At 53.8% G+C, this 22,865-nt stretch overlaps 1 protein-coding gene and 1 non-coding gene across 3 annotated transcripts; both read right to left on the bottom strand.

The window, feature by feature from the left end:
• Positions 1–3,893: 3,893 nt before the first annotated feature.
• Positions 3,894–17,805, bottom strand: RGS14 (regulator of G protein signaling 14). Of its 2 annotated transcripts, XM_061151023.1 has the most exons (15): positions 17,605–17,805; positions 10,371–10,392; positions 10,003–10,181; positions 9,567–9,659; positions 9,335–9,478; positions 8,831–8,974; positions 8,612–8,714; positions 8,149–8,261; positions 7,504–7,707; positions 5,747–5,823; positions 5,380–5,506; positions 5,221–5,302; positions 5,075–5,121; positions 4,882–4,996; positions 3,894–4,601 (listed from the first exon to the last, which is right to left on the bottom strand). In XM_061151023.1, exons 1-15 carry the CDS (start codon positions 17,647–17,649, stop codon positions 4,399–4,401), a joined length of 1,698 nt encoding a protein of 565 aa, XP_061007006.1. In that variant the 5' UTR covers positions 17,650–17,805; the 3' UTR covers positions 3,894–4,398. The 2 variants fall into 2 exon arrangements, with proteins under 2 accessions (XP_061007006.1, XP_061007007.1); XM_061151024.1 differs by lacking the exon at positions 10,003–10,181 and having other exon boundaries at positions 17,605–17,797.
• On the bottom strand, positions 13,531–13,637 carry LOC133062941 (U6 spliceosomal RNA). Its single transcript, XR_009694261.1, has one exon. It is a non-coding gene; the product is annotated as a U6 spliceosomal RNA (small nuclear RNA).
• Positions 17,806–22,865: the final 5,060 nt, after the last annotated feature.

The following is a 22,865-nucleotide window of genomic DNA, read 5'->3' as shown; positions in this document are numbered from 1 at the left end:
CCTTGGTAGATGTGAAGTCCTCCTCCTGCAGGGCTGACCTTTACAGAGGCTTTTCTGCCTGGCCCACGATCCCCTTTCTAATGGGATAATCTTGTTGGTCCCTGAGAGTAAGAGGCATCATCTCTGGGAGTGGGGATGGAAGTCTGTAGGAGAGTGGACTTGGCTTGCAGGATGTTCCAACTTTGGGAAGATACCCCATCTCTCACCTGGTGTCCCCACCTCTCTATCCCAGGGCACGTGGGAGAATGCCACAGAGGAGAAGCTCCAGGTCCTGGGACATACGAGCGAGGTTCTGCAGCTGACCAGGGAAGGGATAAAGCTTGCCTCCCTGCCTCCATGTCTGGCCCCAGACTGACTCTGGTGTATGTGGTCCCCTGCCTGGCACCCCCACTGCCCTGCTGTCCTGAATTCTTCACTGGGACTAGATCTGTGGACTGTGGCATTATCTGTCAGCCCACTAGGCCAAGCAGACACAGCAGTGACTAAGATGGACAAGGTTCCTGCTGACATATATCATTCTGTCAGCAAAGTATAAATAAGTAAACAAGGTCATTACATACTGGGCTGAGTGCCGTGAGGGAAGAAAAATGGATAAAATGGTAGAGAACAGAGTTAGGAAGCACTTGGGATTTTTCTGGTGGTCCAGTGGTTAAGACTCTGTGCTCCCAATGCATGGGGCCCAGGTTCAACCCCTGATCAGGGAACTAGATCCCACATGCCACAACTAAGACCTGGTGCAGCCAACACACACACACACACACACACACACACAAGTTGGGAAGCACTTCATATAGACTATCATAGTCTGTTTGGACAGCTCTAACAAAAAAAAACCCAGCAACTGGGGGGCTTGTAAACCACAAAAATTTATTTCTCACAGTTCTAGAGGTCGGAAGTCTAAGATCAGGGTGCAAATACGGTGGAGTTCTGGTGAGGACCTCTTTCAGGTCGTAGACAGTCAATTTCTGTGTCCTCTTATGATGGAAGGGGTCAGGGAGCTCTCTGGGGTCACATTGTAAGGGCACTAGGGCACTAATCTCACTCATGAGGACTCCATTCTCATGACCTAATCACCTCCCAAAACCCCACCTCCACATACCATCAACTTGGGGATTGGGATTTCAACACATGAATTCAAGGAGACATAAATGTTTAGACCATAGCACAATGTGGTCAGAAAGGCTCCTCTGAAGTGTGGAAGCTGAGACCCTCAGTGAAGCGGGACTCTATGGTTGTAAGTCTTAGAAACTCACTCAGAGTCACGAACACACACGACCAGTCATGACCATTGGCTTGCCTAATGAGGAAGTCTAGAAGTGGCTGGGTGAATTTAGGAGTTTAGATCCTTTTCATCAAGAATCGCCATCCATCAGACCTGCTTTCTTGTGCTGGTTTCATTTGCACCCATGTTCTCTCCCTGAATGTCTTTTCTGCAAATCCCCCAAAGGACAGTAGAAAATGACCAGGATCGGGATTCTGATTGGGGTCAGAGGATCATTCCTGAACCACACTCAGTAGCCAAGCCTGGCTCATGAGACGACCCCAACAGCCAAACAAAATGGGCTGAGGGGGGCAGAGGGCTGAAGGCCCCAAGAGGAAGGCCTGTACTCAACTTCTAGAGTTGCTGTTCAGTCACTCAGTCATATCCAACTCATGCACTGCAGCATGCCATGCTTCCCTGTCCTCACCATCTCCCAGAGTTTGCTCAAACTCATGTCCATTGAGTCTTTATGCCATCCAACCATCTTGTCCTCTGTCGTCCTCTCCTCCTGGCTTCAATCTTTCCCAGCATCAGGGTCTTTTTCAGTGAGTCAGCCTTCGCATCAGGTGGCCAAAATATTGGAGCTTCAGCTTCAGCATCAGTCCTTCCAATGAATATTCAAGATTGATTTCCTTTAGGATTGACTGGTTTGATTTCCTTGCATCCAAGGGACTCTCAAGAGTCTTATCCAACAGTTCAAAAGCATCAATTCTTCAGCACTCAGACTTCTTTATGGTCCAACTTTCACATCCATATACGACTACCGGAAAGTGAAGAGGAACTAAAGAGCCTCTTGATGAAGGTGAAAGAGGAGAGTGAAAATACTGTTTTAAAACTCAATATGCAAAAAACTAAGATCATGGCATTCAACTTCTAGAGAAAGGCCAGCAAACCGCACTCATCTCTTCCAGGAATTTCAAGGGTAAAAAGTCAGTTACAAGATAGGGGGCAGGTATGGGGAGCCCCTGGCAGAGGGTGAAGAACTGGAGTTGGGAGGAGAGCTCAGCCTGTTAGCGGTAGTCACGAGTGCCCCTCACTCCTCCCAGTGGCTTTTCAAGCCTCCTGTGTCTCCTTGTTTCTCTATCACAGAACACTGGGATTGAATCTGGCTTTTCTGCCTGAAGGCTGGGGCTCTCCTTCCTGGGTTCTCCCTGATTCCAGATTACAGGAGGCTAAACAGACATGATGATTACATGTGATACCTGGCCCTAGACTGAATCCTATATTAGAGGGGGAAAATGCTATAAGAGACTATTAGGTCATTTTATAAACTGGAATATAGATTGCAGAGTAGATAAAAGTATCTGTCAATTTCATGTTGATAACTACTGTGGTTAGGTAAGAGAATATCCTTATTCTTCAGAAGTACACACTAGAGTTTTGGACATAACTTACCCTCAAAAGCTCTAAAAAAAACAGGCACTCACACTCACATGGATACACACTCAGAGTAAATGCTAGAACAAACAGGTATATGGATGCTCCTTGTACTATTTTTATTTTTGCAACTTTTTACAAATTTGAAATTGCTTTAATAAAAAGTCAAATTAAAGTGTGCCAGTGGAAAAGAGAGACATGATTCCCCTTATTTGCAGATGATATTGAATATCTATAAAACCCTAAGAGGATCTAGTTAAAAATGAAAACAAATAAAAACAACCCCACCCAGAATTAATAAGAGAACTTGGCTATATACAAGATAAATATATAACAATCAATCTCAGATTATTCTCCATCATATATTATTATAAGATTTGAATATAGTTCTCTGTGTTATATAGTAAATCTTTGTTGCTTATCTATCTTAAGTAGCTTGTACCTGTTAATCCCATTCTCATAATTTATCTCATAAGCTGAAAACAAAACAAAACGGAATCACTTCTGGTTTGTGTTCTCTTCATGATAATTCAAGTTATATAGTCGTGACTTCTCTTCTGTATGTTTGCTATACCTCAGTTAAACTTAAAACGGAATCACTTTGCTGTAGACCTGAAACTAATATAATGTTATCAATCAACCATACTTCAATTAAACAAGAGTGTGTCTCTCCCCAAAAGAATCACAGAATGTTAAAAGAGATCGTTGCTTCTCCTCCTGGGTGGGCTCTGGGCTTCCCTGGCTGCCTGGAGAGAGGGAAAACCAAACAGCCAAAGCAGGTAGGGCCAGAACCTGCCCTTGCCACAACAGCCAGTGTCCTCCTTGAGGCCTTCAAGGAATCCAAAGGAGCCCAGTGCCATGTCTACAGAGACATGTTCAGTCTCCACTAGAAAAGGAGTTGAGTGACCAGACACTGTACTCAGATTCAGAGACCTAGGAACAGCACAAGGACACCAGCAGAGGCACAGCTCCCCAGAGGGGTCTACCCTCCCTTCCCTTCCCCCTCTTCTCCCCTTCCTCCCTCCCCCACTTCCTCTGTCCCTTCCTCCCTCTCTCTGTCTGTCTCTGTCTCTCTCTCACACTCATACCCTATACTCCCATGCAATCAGGAAGAGAGGCTCTGACAACAGGAAGTCAGAGGGTACATCCTGAGGCCCCCAAGAACTTCCTGGCACTGACCTTAGTGACAAAGGCAATGCAATTTTTGGGTGGGGGCGGCGCACAGTGTAGACTGGCACACAAGGAAGACACCTCATGGCAGAATAATAATTATTATAATAACAATATCATACATCCAGGACAAACCCAGCCGCCCCAAGCCAACCGCACAGTCCAAGTCTCTGGGTAGAGGGAGGGGCTGCCTGCCTGCACCCCCAGGCCTTACTCAGACCATCTACTGGAAGAGGGGCCAGCCCCTCCTCCTGCTCCCTGCTGAGGCCTGGCACGCGCTGGGGAGGCTGGCACTGCCAATGCCTCCCCTCCGCGCTGGGCACACCTGCACTGGGGGCTAGGCCCACCTCCCCCTGGTGGCCTGGCAGCGAGGGCTGGATGAGCAAGCCCGTTAAGGGACCAAGAGGTGCCAGCTGTGGGGTGTCACTCCTCTGAGTCTCCTCTCTGCCCCTCCCACCTCTTCCTGCGGGCCTGCCCGTGGCAGGAAGGGGCCAGGGACACTCACGGCACAGACAGGGCATGCAGAGCGGGCCCATGGCATGCTTGGCCCGCCAGGTGCCATGCAGCCAGCCTGGACTGTTGGGTAGCTGTCAGAGGGCAGAGTGGACAGTGGAGTCCGAGGCGCTCCCCTTGGGCTGGGCTGCTGATTCCACTTGGGGTGGAGGCTGCTGGGAGTTGGGTCCTTGGGCAGGCAGCTGCAGAAATTCTGGAAGCACTAGGTCCTCTTTGCGCAGAAGGCCCCTCTGGTCATGGGCTCCACAGCTCTGCACTCGGTTCAGCAGCTCCACCAGGCCTGGGGGTGGTGGCAGAGTCAAGGGGCCCATGGATGCAGACCTACCTATGCTGGCCCACCACAGACCCACTGCCCTTACTATGGCCACAGTCTCCCTAAACCCAGCACTAATGCTCCCTCCCTGCCACATCCTGGCCTTTCTGATTCCTCAATTCCAGGGGACCCTGTTCCAACCTCAGTGACATCCAGGCCCCTGCCTCAGCTCGAGGCTCTCTGAGGCTACCAACCCTCAATAGTCCTCAACCATTCTGGTCCCTAGCCGCCACTGCTCCCAACGTACCTTCAATGTCACAGGTCTGCCGCTTTCCAGTGATACTACTGGGCACTTGGGCCAGTGAGTTCAGGGACGGTGGAGGGAGGTTGGTGGCCTTGTCCTGGATTCTAGGCGGTCCACCCTGCGAGAACGTGGGGTTGAAGCCATAACCAGGAGGGGAGACTGATGGGCAAAGGAGGGCACCCTGACCCTGGCTCACCTGGCTGTGGCAGGGGGGTATGTCGCCAGCCTCAGGGATCTTCACACCTGCAGCAGAGAGCGCCACCATTCCTGTTTGTCTCCTGCCTGGACCTCTTGGGCCAGAGGTATTCTGGGGGACCAAGCCATGAGGCCAACATCCCTTACCTGGGAGAGTGTCCAAAACCAGTCTCTGGGAGGCCACCGAACTCACTAGCTTCTCCAGATCCAGCGGCTGCTTCTCGCCTGGCTGAAGGGACAGGTCAGTAGCCCGCGGGACCAGCAGCCCGCCCCGCTCCGCCCCGGTCCCTCGGCCCGGCGGCTTACCAGGCGCAGCGCCACCTGATGCGGGCTCAGGCCGTGCTTTGTCAGGATGGGCTGCAGCGCCTCCTGCAGCCGCTTGGTGGGCTTGGCCGAGATCCGCACCAGGCGCTCCAGCGCCGACACCTCGAGCCTGCGCGGGACCCTAGAGCTGCGGAAGGGTGGAGAGCCCGCCGCGCCTCTCCCCCAACCCACCAGGGACTGGCCCGAGAGGGGGCGGAGCCTGAACGGGGGTGGGACCGATGGGAGGTGGGGCCTCAGCCTAGGGGGCGGGGTTAGTACAGGGGCCGGACTTGGAAGGACAACAGCAGCCCGAACTGAACTGGGACCCCAGTGAGTGCTAGGACCCTGGGCTGAGGTGACAGACACTTACTCGAGGGTGATTCTGTTCTCCAGCCGCACTTCCTGGTCTGCCAGCACGGTGCAGTCCTGATCCAGGACTAGGGCCTTCTGCAGACGCAGAGGGGCAGAGTCTCACAATTCCTTCTCCTTCCCTCTCCCCCACCCCAGGTCATCCTCACGTTCTTCCATGACCACTCTGGAGGCTTCCTAAGGGTCAGAGGGAAGGGCTGATGGTCGGGTGGGCCATAGAGATGCGGATAGAGTAAGAGACCAGGCTGGATCAGAGCCTAGAATGGCCCAGACCAGGGAGAAGGGTGGCAAGAATGCTGGAAAGACTTGGAAAAGGAGCAGAGTTATGGGGAAAATGGAGGTGAGGTAAGCAGGAACTAGTAATGGGGCTGCTTGGTAAAAAGGGTCGGCTTAAGGGCTGGAAAAAACTACCTCTTCCTGAGCCAGGTGAGGATCTGCCCCCTGGACAGCTGCCCTTTGTCCCTCAGGCATGTGAAACTTAACCAGGCCAGCTGGACACATTTCCGCCCTCACCACCCACCTTTGGTCAGCCACCCAGGCCTTGTCCTTATTTTTTTACACTTGTCCACTTCTCTCCACTCCCACCTACTAAGGACACTTCTTGTTTCCTCACTGCAAAAAAAGAGCTCGTCCCTCCAAGACACCTGTGAGGCCAGAAGGATGTGAAGTATCTTACACAGTGCCTGACACACAGTAGGTACATAAAAGTAGTGGTAGTGATCACCACCTGGCGACCTGCACCAGCCCAGGGCTGGGAGGCAGCCTCTCCCAGGGAATAGGCCTGTGCTGTCTGCAGGGACAGGTGGAGTGTGGGTGGGGAAGTTATATTTAGCAGACATGAGAACCCATCTGGGTTGTGGAGGCTGTCTGGGTGGCCAAGAGATGGGCAGAGTTTCTCCCACTGTGGCCCTCACACTCCTGTGCCCCAGGCCTCTGAATGTGCCCAGCACTTCTTAGATCCCCCTATGCCCTAATGTCCTTCCCCCACAGCTCTGCCAGGAGAACTCATCCTCATCAACCACCACCTCTTCCCTGAAGCCTCCTGGGACCACCCAGAAATGCCTACCTTGCCCCAGAAACTCTCTGGAGGGTCAACTCCTCCTCCCTGATCACATTCTGCCTGGCTCACCTCCAGCCTTTGGACCTGGAAGACCCTGGGTCCCTCTGCTCACTCACCTGGCAGGGTGAATGATATTCTGACAGTTCTCCCTGGGATATAGCATCCTTCCTTTAGATTCCCCCTTACTGGATGGTTTAGTTTAAGTTTAAAGCTATGCTAGTTTGTACCAAAAGGAAAATTTTTCATAGGTTGGATGAAGTTGGGCTTTCCCGGAGGGAGTGAGGGGTCTCCAAATGGCCACTTCAGGAATGGGCAATCTGAAGTCTGGGGGTGACAGGGAAAAACCCAGCTCCAGCAGTGGTTTTCCCCCACTCTTGCTCCCAGAGACTATCATAGTCTCTGGATATGGACGAAGCTAGAAACCAGGATGGGAATGGGATGGGGCCAGGATTTTTGTGGGGCAAGAGTAGATACCTGAATTTGAGTGAGGAGTTGGTGCTGGATTGATTTGAAGTTGGGCATGGGGCTGAAAGTTGTAGCGAGGGCTGGAGTCAGGAAGGGGCTAGGGATGGGAGATGGGGTTAAAGTTAAAAATGGAACTGGTGTTGGGTCACGGCTGAGCAGAGACAGGAATGGGGGGGGGGGGCAGTTCAGGATCAGGAAGGGATTTAGAGTTGGAGACCAGGCCAGATTCACACCTGCTCATTGCCCACCAGGTAGACCTTGATGTCAGGTAGAGAGAGGCCTCGTTTTTCACAGATGCCTGCCAGCATGTCACGGATGGTGAGGCCGGGTCGGGCCAGGGCCAAGGAGGCTGTGCCATCAGGCAGGTATACGCAGCAGTACTTCCCTGGTCGGCTTTCATTCTCACCTTCTGAGCTCCCAAAGCTCTTCCGGTGGCTCTGATCCAGAGCAGATGTCAAGGGAAGTGATGTGTACACATGCAAGGACACAAAGACAGGTACACAGGTGAGCTCACTGGGGCACACACGTGCCCAAGGGCACATTTGCAGGCAGGCAGGATACATCCTCCTATGGGAATACATGTATGCTCACCCAAGCCTATGGGCACCCCAGGGACTGGTCTACCCACCTATTGCTACACACACGCTGTATACACCTGGTCACCCACACATGCACACACAGGCTGAAGAGTTCACCCATAATATGCATGGGGCCCAGTGCAGTGAGGACAGGAAGAAAGTAAGGAGGCTGAGTTGTTGGCCATATGGATCAAGTAGGGGATGAAGTGGGGCTGGTGACGGAGAATGATGGTGGCCACTCAAAGGGGTAACAGTCAGTGACCTGGGTCCACACCTAGTCTCCCCTAGCAGTTGGCTTACCTCAGATTTGCTGCTGGCAAAGGCAAGGTAGCCCAGGTCCAGACTGGCGGAGGAGTTGAGCGATCCCTGGGACTCACGGCGCAAGGCTGAGTTGGCCGTCCCGCCGGCTAGTTCTAGAGGAGAGAAAGAACTGAGAGGAGGACAGGCCCCCTCTCCTCATCCCTCTGCTGAGGCTTCTCCGCACCCGAGCAGACCCTGTTGGAGTCCTTTTGCAGGGGTCTAACGGGGTTTGGGTTCCGGGAGGCTTCGCTACTGACAGGGGCTCCCCAAACTTCTGGGCTCTAGCGTGGGAAACGAACCACCAGGGGAACGTAGCGGGGTGGGGCTGGGGGGTCCACAGGGCCCTGCATTTCGATTTTCACTGACTTAAACTGCGGGACCAGTAGGAGGAAGGGAGTGTTTGTTCTCCAGACTTGCCCAGATTCCTGCCCTCGCTATCTCTGCGGCCCGCTCCTGCCCTCACCCCTGCGGAAGGACTTGCGGAGCTGGCGGCCCTCAGCAGGTGGCAGCTGCCCCAGCTCCTCCACGCCCAGCGGCAGCGACTTCCCGGGCTTCAGCTTCGGCTTCTGCAAGACACACGCAAGGCACTGGCACTGCGCGGGGCGCCAGCCCGCAGGCCGACCGTGGGCACCCCCCGCAGATCTGCACCGAGACACCGCCCCCCACAACCCCGCGTGCGCACCTTTCTCGTGGCGTCTGGGCTGCCGGGGCGCCAGGAGCCAGGTTCCCGCAGAGGGCGACCCTCGGCCTCCGCCAGGAGGCACTCGCGGTACAGAGGGGATTTGACGAAGCGCGCATAGCTGTCGAACTTCATCAAGTTGAAGATCTGCGGAGGCGGCGCCGGGCGGTGAGCTGCGGAGAGCACTCAGCGAGCCGCCAGGGTTCCAGACCCGGCCCTGGGGCTTGGTTGAATCGCCAACTTCGGGGACGAGCCCCGAGCCCCTCCTTGCCCCAGGCGCCGCCCCTCAGCCCTTCCTTTACAGTAGATTCTCGTCTTCCCTCTGACCCACGCCCTGCCCCTACCTTTAGCCGAGTGCCAGCATCCAGATCTGCTCTCTTCCCCACCCCACCCCCACCATCTCTGCCGCTCAGGCTCCGCCCCTGGATCTGGCCCCGCCTCTGCTCCGCCCAGCTCTCTTCAGAGGCGACGCCCCTTACCCAGGCTCCGCCCCCTGGGACCAATCACCTGAAGCTGCTGGGCGCGGAACATGTCCGGTCGCGGCTCTGCCAGCACCTCCTCGCCGAGCCAGGCCTGCCGGTCGATGTTCACGGGGCTCAGCGCCTGGCTGGACAGGAACTCCTGGTAGATGTTGCGGGCCTCCTGAGCTAACTGGGGCAGGGATGGACAGGAGAAGGTCAGGGGCATGGCTCAGGGCTTGGTCCCATCTCTCGCAGCCTCAGCTCCCCCTTCTCCGCACCTGCTGGGTGTCGCTGGCCGGGATCTGCTGGAAGCGCTCGCAGGCCTTCCAGAAAGTCACATTCTCAGCACTGAACTCCTTCTTCAGGAACTCCTGGGGGTGGGGAGAAGGAGAGGCAGGTGGAGTCCCAGAGACCTAGTCAGGAGATGTGGTCAAAGAGATTGGGATAGAAAGAGGGCCCAGAGGCCAAGCCAGACAGACAGATGGGATCAGATCCAGAGGCACAAAGAGGAAAAAGAGGCAGAGAGAAGGAAACTTCCCAGTTGGGAGAAGAGCAATGAGTGCCCAAAAAAGGCTGGATGAGGAAGCCGACAGAGGAGTCCAAATCTGGCCAGCCTGAAACTCCAGCCATGCCCTCTCCCATGCCCCTCCACCCCGCCCTTCCCCCCATGGTGGCCACTGCCGTCCGCCCTCCCTATCCCACCCCAGGGCTTACAGTGAAGTAAGCCAGGCCCAGTGGGTCCTGTAGCAGCCGCTCGAAGGACAGGCCCCAGCTGGCCACAGGCTGCTCCTCGGTGGGGAAGGGGCTGCTGGGGCCACTGGGGAGGCTGTGGATGCTGAGGGAGCTGCCTCGGCCCTCGCCCTGGCCCTGGGGCCCAGTCGTGCTGCTCAGCTCTGCAGGGGGATGGACAAGTGCAGGTGAGCCTTGCGGCCTTCCCCAGCCCCTGGCCCAATCCCATCTCAGGTACTTTCCCTGGAAAGACAGCAAATGGCAGGGGTATCCCCACCCTTTCTCCAAATACACCCCCCTTAACCCCTACCCCCAACTCCAGCCAGGCTTTCTCTATACACTTTCTCACTTACCTCCATCGGAGACAGCCAGAACCTACAAGAAACCCAAGGCAGAAAGTCAGAGGAGAGCCCCGGGTGGATTCTCAAGGGACAGTTTGAGGCCCAGCTCCTGGGACTGAAAAGCTGTGTTCTCATCTGCCTGGAGGGCCACGCTGGGCATCCTCAGCCAGGTCACTGCTTGCTCAGGGTTTTGCTCAGGCTGCCCTGGGCTCCCCTTCCATCACGTGCCAATCACCTTGTGTGCTAGGACTTAATGCCAGGTACCCTCCAGTCACTCATGGTTGACCCCTAGCTCCCACTGGGTGAGCCTGGTGTTGAGCATGGTGGGTAGGAGCATAAAGTTTGAATCTTGCTTCTGTTACTTCCTAGCTGTGTGACTTTGGGCAAGTTACTTGTTTGTCTCCATCTGTAAGTGAGGGGGGATGAAAGTAATAGTGACTTACTTCCTGTGCCTGCCGTTGAGGGTCAAATCAGCTTAATATATTCCCAGCATCTACAACAGTGGCCAGCATGTGGCAAGTGATATATGGATGTTTGCTGTTTTCTTTGAGAAAGGAGAGATTACCTGTGTAACTGATGATCTCCTTATTGTAACTGTTTCTTCTTGGAAACACCCTACCTTGGGCAGGGCATGGGGTTCTATTTTATAGTAGAGAGCAGTGGTTCTCAAATTTTAGTGTGCATTAGAACGATGGAGGGGCATCTCTGGAGCTTCAGGCTCTCCATTTCTACCATCTGAGCCACCAGGGAATCCCCCAAGGCTCTCCATTTCTAATAAATCCCAGGCAATGTTGATGTGGCTAGTTATGAACCTCACCGTGAGTAGCTACAGAGGTCAATCCCATCCTCTGTGCCCCCTCCCTCACTCTCCACCCCGGGTGCACAATTCTGACTTCTCTGGGAATCCCAACCATTAGTGAAACAGAAAAACCCTCCTTTCAAAATGACTCTTGCAGTGGTTTCCCTTGGTCTTCCTACCTTCCTAGCAGCTCCTCCAGCTTCCTCATTATCTATACATGCAAGGTGGCCTTTACCCTTCTCTGACTCTGTTCTGGGCCCTTTCTCCCTCCCACATCTCCCCAGCTTCAAATACACATATAGCCAACTTCCTGCTGACATCTCCACCCGAATGCCCCATAAGCCCCTCCAGCTCAGCCAGTCCCAAATGGAAGCCACTTCCTGCCACCACCAATGCAGGGCAGGGAACCAGCTTCTCTGCGTCTGATTTTCTTCCCATCACCGGGGTTTGACTAATCCCTGGTTCCTTCCTCCATCGGCCCTGCTGCATTTTTACCAGGTCCTGTCACAGGAGCTTCCACCACCTGCCCCTTCACTCCCTCCCTACTGGAAACACGTCTGCAGATGTCTCCTCCCCAGGAAGCCTCCCCCTGCCCTCCTGGCTGGAATCTCCCTCTTTGTCCCCCACTTCTACCTGGGAGCACCCGGGTCACACATCTGTGGGCCAGAGCTGGCCTGCAAACAGGTAGGATGTTATTAATATCAGAATGTTCTTTTTTTAACTTTAAAGGGGTTTCCCACATTTAAAAGTCAGGCGTTTTACATGAAACCCCAGTTTCTGCCCTAGCTTCCCTGAGCTTCTTCCCAGCATGGCAACCCTGGCTGTTCCTCAGCAACAACTGGTTCCTCTAGAAGGAGTTCACACTCTCCTCAGAGGACTCTGGGGCCAGTCTGATGCATTTCTGTTACTTACAGAAGCAGGTCCCAGACAACCTGAGTTCGAGTTTGTGCTCTGTGACCTTGGACAGGATACTTCATCTCTCTGTGCCTCACATTCTCCCTCTGTACGTGCTAAGTCGCTTCAGTCAACGTCTGACTCTGTGCGACCCTATGGACTGTAGCCCGCCAGGCTCCTCTGTCCACGGGACTCTCCAGGCAAGAATACTGGAGTGGGTTGTCATGCCCTCCTCCAGAGGATCTTCCCGACCCAGGGATTGAACCCTCCTGTCTTATATCTCCTCTGGGACAGGCAGGTTCTTTACCACTAGTGCCACCAGACTGGGCAAATAATGGTCCTGACTTCAAAGGCTTGCTGTAATTAAAGAAATTAAATATACATAGAGAGAACTCAGAGCACCACCTGGCATGTGGTAAATGTTCAAGGAACATAACTATTATTGTTGTTGCACTAGTATTGGTGTCTGACCCTGCTTCAACTTTCAGCTTTGCCAAGCCCTGCTGCAGAGGGAAAAGCCCGGTACTGGGTCTGTTGGACCTGGATTCAAATCCTAGCCTTGTCCTCTTCTAGCTTTACCACTTTGGCCCCTCCCTGAGCCTGTCTCCAAGCTGGAGTGTGGGGATAAGACGTTGCTGAGGAGGAAGGAAAGCTTGTGCAGAGGGAAGCCGGGCGTAGAACCAAGCCGGGTGCCCTCGCCTGGCCACCCTAGCCTTCTCCCAGCTGTCTCTGCGCTCTCCCATCTGACAGCTTCATCAGATTTCTCCCCTGGGGCTGCGGGACAAACTCCTGGGGTGTGTGAAATGGACAAGCTGAAGCTCAAGATTCCTTCCAGCTGTTCTTTCCCTTTCCTGGCAGCTGCCCTCATGGGCAGGGCTTCCCAGGTGGCACTAGTGGTAAAGAAATTGCCTACCAGTGCAGGAGACCTAAGAGACACGGGTTCGATCCCTGGGTGGGGAAGATCCCCTAGAGGAGGACATGGCAACCCACTCCAATGTTCTTGCCTGGAGAATCCCATAGACAGAGGAGCCTGGTGGGCTACAGTCCATAGGACAGCAAAGAGTCAGACCCAACTGAAACGACTTAGCACAGACTCGCGCCCTCGTGGACACCTGCCTGCCCCAAGTTCTTCCTCCCCAGGCTGCTCTGTGGCTGTTTCCAGCATTGGTCACGAGGTCAGGTCTCCAGGAACCATCCTGACTTTCCCCTCCTCGTCCACAGTGGCCATCTGTCCCTCCCTCCTCCCGCGCCCAACACACACTGGCCTCTCTCTGGCCCGCCCTCCAACCTGGACTCAGCCTCTCCCTTGCTCAGCGCTCTCCACTGCACTCTCCCCTGGTTGGGGGGTGGGTGGTGGAGTAGCAGGATGCTCATGGGCAAGCCAGGACCTCAAAGAAGGCAGAGGGGCCTGGGCTGGCTTACACTTGTTTTGTTCTTTACATCTTGTTGGATGGACTGTGTCTTTATTTATTTATTTTTTTAAATATGGAACGCTTCACGAATTTGCGTGTCATCCTTGTGCAGGGGCCATGCTAATCTTCTCTGTATCGTTCCAATTTTAGTATATGTGCTGCCGAAGCGAGCACTGGACTGTGTCTTTAGATGGGGCTGGCTCCCAGGTCCTCTTCTGGTCCCACTCCATCTGGGAGGCAGAGCAGTTGCTGGGTTACAGCTGAAGCTCTGCCCCGGGCCTGACTAATGAACCTCTTCAGCCTCCCCCATGGCCTCCCCCTCACCTCCACCCTCTGCTTTATCAGACTTTTATTTTCCCCACACCCCTTCACACTCCTGCTTCCTGCTTTGCTGTTTCCTCTGCCTGGTATCTGCTCCTGCTCCTACTGCCCTACCGCTCTCCAGTCTCTGCCTGTTGACATCGGTTATCCCTAAACACCAGCTGCCCTGATGCCCTGTCCAATGCACGCTGCCTGTTTATGTCTGGACCGCTCCTCTTCCATCCTGTAGCTCCTGGAAGGCAGGCCTGTACTACAGGAGAGAATTGGCCTGAACTCCCTCCATAAGGAGCACTAGCCCAAGTGCTCCCGAGCAGCCATGGGGGCCCACGTAGCCCTCCTCTGCCGTTGCAGGAGGCACTGGCACCCCTACATCAGGGATGCTGTGGCTCCGGACCCCCCATCTCTGTGGCCTGCAGTTCTTCCTGGCCCTCTCTTGCCCCACTAGATGTTAATCCCATAGAGCTGGGGCTGAGACAGGAGGTGACAGGGAGTGGGGACGGAGTCAAATTCCAGATCCACCATTCCAGGGCAAGGCACTTCCCTTCTCTGGGCCTCAGTTTCCCCCAGGGTAGTCTGAGGCTCAGCACTCGCATCCTTCGGGGTTGCCAGGAAGGGATGTGGTGGGCGTGCAGCGAGGAGAGTGGCTGCTGCTGCTACTCAGGGCTCTGACCTGTCCAGGCTCCTGGGCCTGGGGAAGTTGTGCTGAGCCAGGCTGGCCTTGCCCCACCCTGGCCTGCCCGAGGAGAAGTGGTGAGTGAATGGGAGAAAAGGGGAAGAAGGGATGAGGAAGGGTGTGGTGGCCAGTGGCGCCCCTGACCCATGATGTGGCTTCAGTTTGCCATAGCTTTTTCCTTGGAAATGGGCGCTGGGGGAGTCACTGGTGTCTGAGAATACCAGGTGAGAGTGGCCCGATGTTTCCTGTGCCCTCTCCGACAGCAACAGCACACAGCCACGTTCTCCCTCCATCCTCACCTGGGGTGGTAGGTGTTATGGCTTCCGTTTTACAGATGAAACCCAAAGAAACTACACAGCCAGGGAGCACCCGAGTTGAAATTAGGGCCCCAGTGTGCCTGCCTCGGGAGCCTGAGGTCTCACCTCCATAGAGTTTCCTCCCTGCGTGCACAGGAGACGTACCAGGGAGATGAGATCAGCCCCTGGGGTGTAGTTGGGCAAGGTTGATTGGGGTAAACAGCTCAGGGGCTCCTGGATGAACTCTGCCCTCTGGAGGGGGTCAGACTTCAAAAGGAAGGCTGATTTACTGAGCAACTTCTGAACCAGGCCCTCTATACCAGCATCTCATTTCATCCTGGCTTGGGGTGACTAGGCCCCAAGGTCCTCTCTGGGAAGACCCACGGCTGCCCAGCTCTGCAGCCTGAGTCAGCCCAGTGGAGCTGACCCCTAGCCCTGAGCTGGATTCCAAGGTGCAGTGGGCTCTGCCTTGCAGGTCTTCCCCAGCAGGAAGACTAACTGGGTGCCCTGAGAGTGACAAGACTCAGCAACTCCAGGCTTTAGGCTCACCAGCCCCCAGGCCTGGTCCGTGTGCCCACATCCTGTTTCCCCGAGTCTAGGCATTTCCCCAAGCTACTCCCCGCTCTGGCTGGCACATCCTTTCAGGACACCTTCCGCACCAACAATGCATGAAGCGACTAGAAAAGTTGGTTCTCCCTCCCAGGTCCTCCTCAAGCTTTCTCTCTTCCTGACCCACGCTCTTACCCAAGCCTGCATTTTATCCCAGCATTTCTGCTCGTGCCTTCTGTGCTTTGCCAGACCAGGAGCTGTTTGAAGGCAGGGGCTCGGGCAGTGGGCCTGGGTCCTAATGCCTGGGACAGGGCCAGCACTGAGCAGGCCCGAAGGAGGGGTTGTTGAATGAATGTGTGAGTGAACAAATGAAGCAGCAGCTGGGACTGTGTGAAGGCCTCTCTGGGAGGGGGCTGGAAGCCATCTCTAAGTGACAGGTTGCATTGCAAGCGCCTGACAAGCTGAGTGGCAGAAAGATGAGGCTGACAATTGAAGCTGCCTCAGCAGGGAATGACAGGTGGGGGTGGCGGCAGGGGGAGGTAGGGGAGGACGAGCCAGGCAATTCTGGGAGGTGGAGGAGTCCTGGCATCGAGTCAGATCGGCCAGGTTCACAGGCAGGTCCCTCTACCTGCCAGCTGCCTTTAGCACATCATGTCCTCCTCTGAGCCTCCCTCAGGAGATAACTCATGGAAGGAGGCTGACAGATGGACCACATCTGTGGATATCTGAATCTGATGCCTGCCTGTCCCTCTCCATTTCGGCTGAGCATGGCTGCAGAAGCCTGCCTGAAGGCCAGTGAATGGCTGATCTGTGACCCTCGGGATGCCAAGAGGTAGCACAGAGAGTCAGGATGGAGTTGGGGAAGGGCAAAGATAAACCTGAGTGTGAAAGTTTCTGAGAGGAGCTGGGGTGTTCATGGATTTAAAGAAGCTCTGGGTTGACATGCGATGGGCAGAAGCTGGGTGTCTCAGCCCCGCAGCTGCCCTGCAATTCTGGGCACTGCTCAGAAGCATCAAGTCAGCTACCTCTGGGGTGGGCGTGGGAGTGGGCATGTTCCTCCTTGGCGTGGATGCCCTAGGTGGCGTGACCCAAGCCCCATTCCTCCAGGGAGTGCGAGGCCCCTGCGTGCTCAAACTTTCAAAGTTAGGTTGATGGTAGATAGTGAGGTGGGGGACTGGGCCAGCCTGGAGGGGTTTGCCTCTCTCCTGCCTAACAAAGAGATCCTGGAGGAAGAGGTGTGGAGATGGGTCTTGGGAATTAGTAGGAGTAGGGGTGGGGAGTGGCTCAGCTTCTTGGTGAGGCAGGAGATCCTTGAAGAGGGGCTGAAAATGAGGGGGGCATTGTGCTGACATTTAATAGAGACTCCCCAATGGGTCAAGGACCTCAGATTCATTATTCCACTTAATCATCTCAAGTGGAGGGAACTGAGGGTCAGTCCCTAGTCAGGGACAACAGAGCTGAGATGAGAACCCAGGTCTCTGTGGACAGTACTAGGCTGGGGCTGGGTCAGAGACTAGGGCACTGTCTGGACTTTTTGGAGTTTTTAGGAGGAGCAGGGTCTCTGCCAAGTGGGCTGGTGTCCAGGGGAAGAGACGAGAAGAGAGCCTGTCCCATCTGCTGAATGAATAAAGAAGCTGCCTCTCCAAGGGCATCTCTAACCTGGACGCCAAGCCACCAGAGGATTTAAGGGGTGGGGCAGTGGCAACAGCCAGGGCCATCCCAGGGCTCAGCTCCCCCCCAGCCTTCCTAGCAGCCCAGGAGTAGAACAGACAGGAGTTGCAGGGACCTAGCATGATCCTGCTGACCCACCCCAGGCTGCCCAAGGACTGCTAGCTGTGGCAGGAAGCCTCTGGAGCAGGTCTCAGTGAGGGTGGTGACCCCGTAGGAGCTGCCCCTCACCTGATCATGGGCATCAGGATACCAGGTGAGGGAGGGGGCTGAGGCTAAGTGAGGTATGGGGGTTCAGGTCCCCATGGGGGTCTACAGGGGGCAAAGGGCATGCCAAGCCTGCCTGCTCCCCTAGGAAGCCGGCAGCCCCAGGTGGTGCCTAAGTAGCAGGTGAGAGAGCAGCGGGGACTGGGCCAGAAGCCTACGGCTGTTCTCCTGCACTCTCATCCCCAAGGTGGCCCCAGGTCCCCATCAGAGCCATCTGGAAGGTCCTGGAGTGAGGGCAGTAGGTTCCACCACCTGCTGCTGTCTGTCCACAACTTCTCTAGCCCAGCCTTGCCGGGTGTGCCTGTTGGGCTCCACCCTGGGTGTGCCTACCCCCTCCCCGTGGGCCTGGCCCAGAGCCCGCACTCACCATGCGTCCGTTGGGGACACCCAGGTGCTTGGGCTTCCCTGGCATGCCGCTGCTCTTCACGGGTCCCCGCCGCGGGGGGCGCCCACCATGGGGACTGCGGGCAGCTCCGGCCAGAGATTGCACGATGACGGGCAGATGACAGAGAGAACCCAGGTCTGCTCCTGCGGGCCCTCACATCCTGAAACACCAGCTCACTACCTCTTTTCTCTGCCACAGGAAGTGTCTCTATAGAAACCGAACCACAGAAAGAAGCAAGGTCTAAGAGAGCGAATGTTTCTTCCTACACACACACACACACACATACACACACACACACACACACACGCAGGCGCGCGCACACATTCACGCGCACACACACATGCCGCCAACGCACCCTTGGCAGTGCCCCACGCAGGCACCAACACACGGCAGAGGCCTCTGTGTGCCCAGTGAGGAGCCCAACCCAGTCTGGCCCATCTGTGGAGTTCCACGGGCATGTCTGCACACTCAGAAGTACATGTTCACACACCTGGGCGCCTTTGTACAAGCTGCAGGGGCTCCCGTGGACACCAGGACGTATGTACTGTGATCTGAGTGTCCGCGTGTGTTCCTCACTTGGCACACACCTATCCCACACCTGCCGTGTGCTGGACGTGTGCACACTCAGCGTCTTTCCCCCTGGCAGTTGTATACATACAGTTACCACTTCTGTCCTGAGACAGCTCCAGGCTGTCCTTCCCGGGCCTGTTACTGTGTGTGCAGAGAAATGTCTGCATTGCAGGCGTGGTCACGCACACACACCTCCTTTAGGTGTGTGGGGCAGACTCGCAGGTTCTCCTTCATCAGGAATATCTGGGCATTCAGTCATGTGAATGCACAGTCCCTTGGACATGTGCGTGTGACAGTCACACATGTGCACAGGCACCTGTGAATTCAGGCACCCCAGTGACAGGCACATACAATCAGGTATGCACACACTCACCCACCTGGGCAGGGAACAAGTCAGGTTCCCAAAGACACCCGTGCATTCAAGTCACATGAGAGTCTCACCTTCATGGAATATTGTCGACTGAAGAAGGGCACCCTGCCTCCACGGCCTGGCCCAGGCCCAGATGAACTCAGGAACTTCAGAGTCTTTGGTTGGCCTCTTTTTATATGTGCGTGTATCCAGCATGGGACTTGTATTTTACCTCAGTGTGGGCTTACTTGGGACTTCCCTGGTGGCTTATCAGTAAAGAATCTGCCTGCAATGCAGGAGATGCGGGTTCTATCCTTGGCTTGGGAAGATCCCCTGGAGGAGAGCATGGCAACTCACTCCAGTATTTTTGCCTGGAGAATCCCATGGACAGAGGAGCCTGGTGGGCTGCAGACCACGGGGTTGCAGAGTCGGACACGACTGAAGCGACAGAGCATGTACACACACATGGGCTTATTAGAGCTCTCAAGTCGCTTGCCACTCCAGTTTGGGCCCCTCTTTCTACAAGGATAAGGTGACACGCCCTCTTTCATACTATACCCTCTACTCTATTGCCCGCTTCTAGGGCCATGACCTGAAAACTTCAAAGGCAGAAACCAAGTGACTCTTCATGACAGATTTATGTCCTCTTCTTTGGCACACGGCTAAGCTTTAGTTTCCCAGGCTCCCTCACAGTCAGGTGTGGCCCTGCACCAACTAGTTCCCATCAGCTGAATGTGGGTGCAGTGGAGGGTACCAAGGCTTTTACGTCCCGTGTGTCTTCCACATTCTTTCCTTTCTCTTTAACTGACTGTATACAGAAGATGATGAAGCCCCAGGGGCTTGTGGAACCACAAGAAGGAAGGAGCCTAGGTCTCCACGTTAATGTAAGAAAGTAAGCCACCAGTCAACCAGGAACACCAGCTTTGGACTGTTCAGAGAGAGAGAGAGATCAACTTCCTCGAGCTGCTATACACATGGGGTGTATTTGCTATAGTAGCTAGCATTATCCTAGTTAATACACCTCTTTGCCCAGTTCTAACTCACTTCTTTCTAGACGGCTTGCTCCAGGCCACCAGATTGTCGTTGCTCAGTCACTCAGTTGTGTCCAACTCTTTGCAACCCCATTGGACTGCAGCATGCCAGGTTTCCCTGTCCTTCACTATCTCCTGGAGTTTGTTCAATGCTCAGTCTCATGTCTATTGAGTTGATGATGCTATCCAGCCATCTCATCCTCTGTTGCCCCACTTCTCCTCCTGCCTTCAGTAAGTCATACTTGGTGTGTGTATTGGAAGTTGCATCTGGAGCATTGTCAACGGTGGTCTTAAGTTCTGTGACAGTGTCAGTATATCTGTGACAGGGGGTGGTAGGGTGTGTGATGTGAGTGGCAGCTGCCTGCCTGTCCGCCGTGCCATGGATCTGGGCCCAGATTCATAAGGCTTTAAAGTTTACAAAGTCTTCCCCCAACAGGACCTCCTTTAATCCTCACAACCTGCTTGTGAATGATGCTAATTGAATAATCCTACAGTCAGGAAACTGAGATTCAGAAGTGAGTTGCTGGGCTTCCCTGGTGGCCTAGTGATTAAGAATCCACCTGCCAATGTAGGGGATGTGGGTTTGACCCCTGGTCCAGGAAGATCCCACATGTTAAGCAACCAAGCCCATGCTCCACAATTATTGAGCCCACATACAGCAGCTGCTGAAGCCCGAGTGCCCTAGAGCCTGAGTAACAAGAGAAGCCACTGAAGTGAGAAGCCAATGGTTTGCAACAAAGAGTAGCGCCTGCTCAACACAACTAGAGAAAGCCCGCCCGCAGCAAGGTTACACATCAAGGTAGAACTCTGCTGAGCTGTGGGTGTGTGTGCTTGAGGCGCTAGGAGCTGGCCCTGGGCCACCGCTGGTCCAGGTTCCAACAGCTCATCTTCTTCCCGCAAAGACTAATCACCCAGGTCCTGCCTGGAACCCCCACCTCCCCGCAAGCACATTCCCCCCTTGCTGCTGCAGAGATATGTCTTCCTACCACTATCACAATGGATGCCAGTTTTGGCACAGACTGAATCTTCACCCCAGGGACCTCTAGCCAACCCTAGGACTTCCCACCTCTCAGCCCTTGTTTAGTTTTCTCCTCTCCATAATTATGGTGATACTTTGACGTCACAAAACACACTTCTCAACTTTTCTTGCCCTGTCTTCCCATAGGGGATTTGTTACTGACATCTAGTTTCCCTGTGGACTTCTGTTCCCCCTTCCCTGTGGAAACCTTCCTGGCTCAGGCCCACCCTCTCTCATCTGGTCATAACACCTTACTTCACCTGTAACCTCCCTCCAGTCTCTCTCGCTGTAGCCAAAGAAACTCATGATTGGTCACCCCCATGCTTAAAACCATCCCATTGCCTTCTACTCCACAGCTGGAATTGAAGGCTCTTTGAGTTCTGGCCTCAGCCATACTCTTTCCCCTACCACTCCTCAGCCATTCCAAACTGTAATTCCTTTTGCCTTCAGGGATCTTTCCTGGTCTTTGCATTTCCTGTTCCCTTTGCTAAGGATGCCTTTCTGGTAAACTCCGACTCATTCATCAGGGTCTCTTTCCAGATTCTAGACCAAATATCCATTCTTTTACCAATTACTTATTAATCACCTTCTGTGTGCCAAGCACTTTTCTAGATGCTGGGGATTTAGTAGTGACAACAGCTGATAAAAACCCCAACCCTCATCGAGGTCCAAGTGTATGCATATATCCTTGTTTGCATGTGTTTGCTGTGCATAGTCGCTCAGTTGTGTCCGACTGTTTAAATATGGATATTTCTTTGGGAGTGTATACCTCTTGGAAGAGGACTTTTGTTGTATATACATCTGATGTTGTTGTTTAGTCGCTAAGTCATGTCTGACTTTTGTGCCACCACATGGACTATTGCCCACCAGGCTCCTCTGTCCATGGGATTTCCCAGTCGAGGATACTGGAGTGGGTTGGCACTTCCTTCTCCAAGAGATCTTCCCGACCCAGGGATTGAGCCCACATCTCCTGCATTGGCAGGTGGATTCTTTACCACTGAGCCACCAGAGAAGCCCCATATAATTTTAAAAAGATGTCTTACTGCTTAATCCTGAAGAAGTTCATTCATTCAAAAAGGCAACTTCTTGAGACTTCCCTGGTGGTCCTGATCTCAGGGAGGCAGCCGTGAGTGGTGGCATGAAGTGAGATCTAAATTCCCTACACAGTAATCGAACCTGGGTAGTCTGGGTACCAGGAATCTTAATTGCCAGACCAGCAAGGGCTAGAGGCTAGAAGCTATTTTTCCCTGGATCTTTGCCCCCAGTGAAAAATGCACATATCACAGAGGCAGAAACTGTAAATGCAGGTACAGAGTTTATTATTGGAGACATAGCACAACAACAAGTGGGAGAGCAAACAGAGAAATGCTTTGTTAAGATAGAAGCAAGGCAGAGATACACACTGGAGAGAAAGGGTGTGGGTGTCCCCATTAGTGAAGAGGAACACAACAAACAGGCAGTTAAGTCATTTATATAGGGCAGTTCTTCCAGGTCTTTGTCTTCCTTCAGGCCAATTATCTGGTTTCTTTTTTCACACCTGGCCTACCCTGGGATACTCCCCTGGGTGCGCTTGCACCCTTCAGCCAAAATGGATCTCTAAGTGAAGACTTCTGACAGGAGCAAGACTCACTATGGCCTGGCATTATCCCCTGATTTTTGACCCACAAGCAGACTTTCTGCACAGGTGTAACATCTCCCTTGTCCCAAAAGAGGGGGGAATGGAGATCCTTTAATCCTTTACTCAAACAGGGTTTTGTTCCTCTTTGTCCTTGCCACGACTGTTACCTTAAGGTGTTTACAAGAGGAAAACACTGGTTATTTACCCTGTTTCTGCTGTTACTTCCGTTTTGGAGGGCAAACAGGAAGCTGGTTGTAAATGCCTTAACTAGAGTCCACCTATCTCTTGTCTCAAGAAGTGCTAACAGTTGTTAGTATCCAGCCTGAAGTCCACTTCTTCATGCCCTATGAAATGCAATTGTATTGTAATGCAGTTGTAAATGTCTAACCTGGAGCCCATCTATCTCCTACATTGGTCCAGTGGCTAAGACTCTGTCCTCCTAATACAGGGGGCCTGGGATCCATCGCTGGTCAGAGAACTAGGTCCTGCCAACTAAGAGTTCACATGCTGCAGCTAAAAAAAATTCCCACATGCTACCACTAAAGATTGAAGATCCTGTGTGCTGCAATTAAGACCTGGAGCAGGCAAACAGTTTTTTTTTTTTTTTTTTTTTTTTTCTTTTAAAAAAAGATGTGTTGTTGAGGCAGAGAACAGCAA

This window comes from Dama dama, chromosome 9, assembly GCF_033118175.1.
Source record: "Dama dama isolate Ldn47 chromosome 9, ASM3311817v1, whole genome shotgun sequence".
NCBI classification, from domain to species: Eukaryota; Metazoa; Chordata; class Mammalia; order Artiodactyla; family Cervidae; genus Dama; species Dama dama.
This window is presented reverse-complemented; position numbering and strand designations above follow the sequence as displayed.

Bases quoted from the DNA above. Each gene is read 5' to 3' on its own strand.
- RGS14 (XM_061151023.1), bottom strand. From the start codon at position 17,649: ATGCCAGGGAAGCCCAAGCACCTGGGTGTCCCCAACGGACGCATG. The intron at 5,303-5,379 runs GTAAGCCGCCGG...CTGTCCCTTCAG, and splicing joins ATCAGGTGGCGCTGCGCCTG to CCAGGCGAGAAGCAGCCGCT. The intron at 4,997-5,074 runs GTGAGCCAGGGT...ACGTTCTCGCAG, and splicing joins TACCCCCCTGCCACAGCCAG to GGTGGACCGCCTAGAATCCA.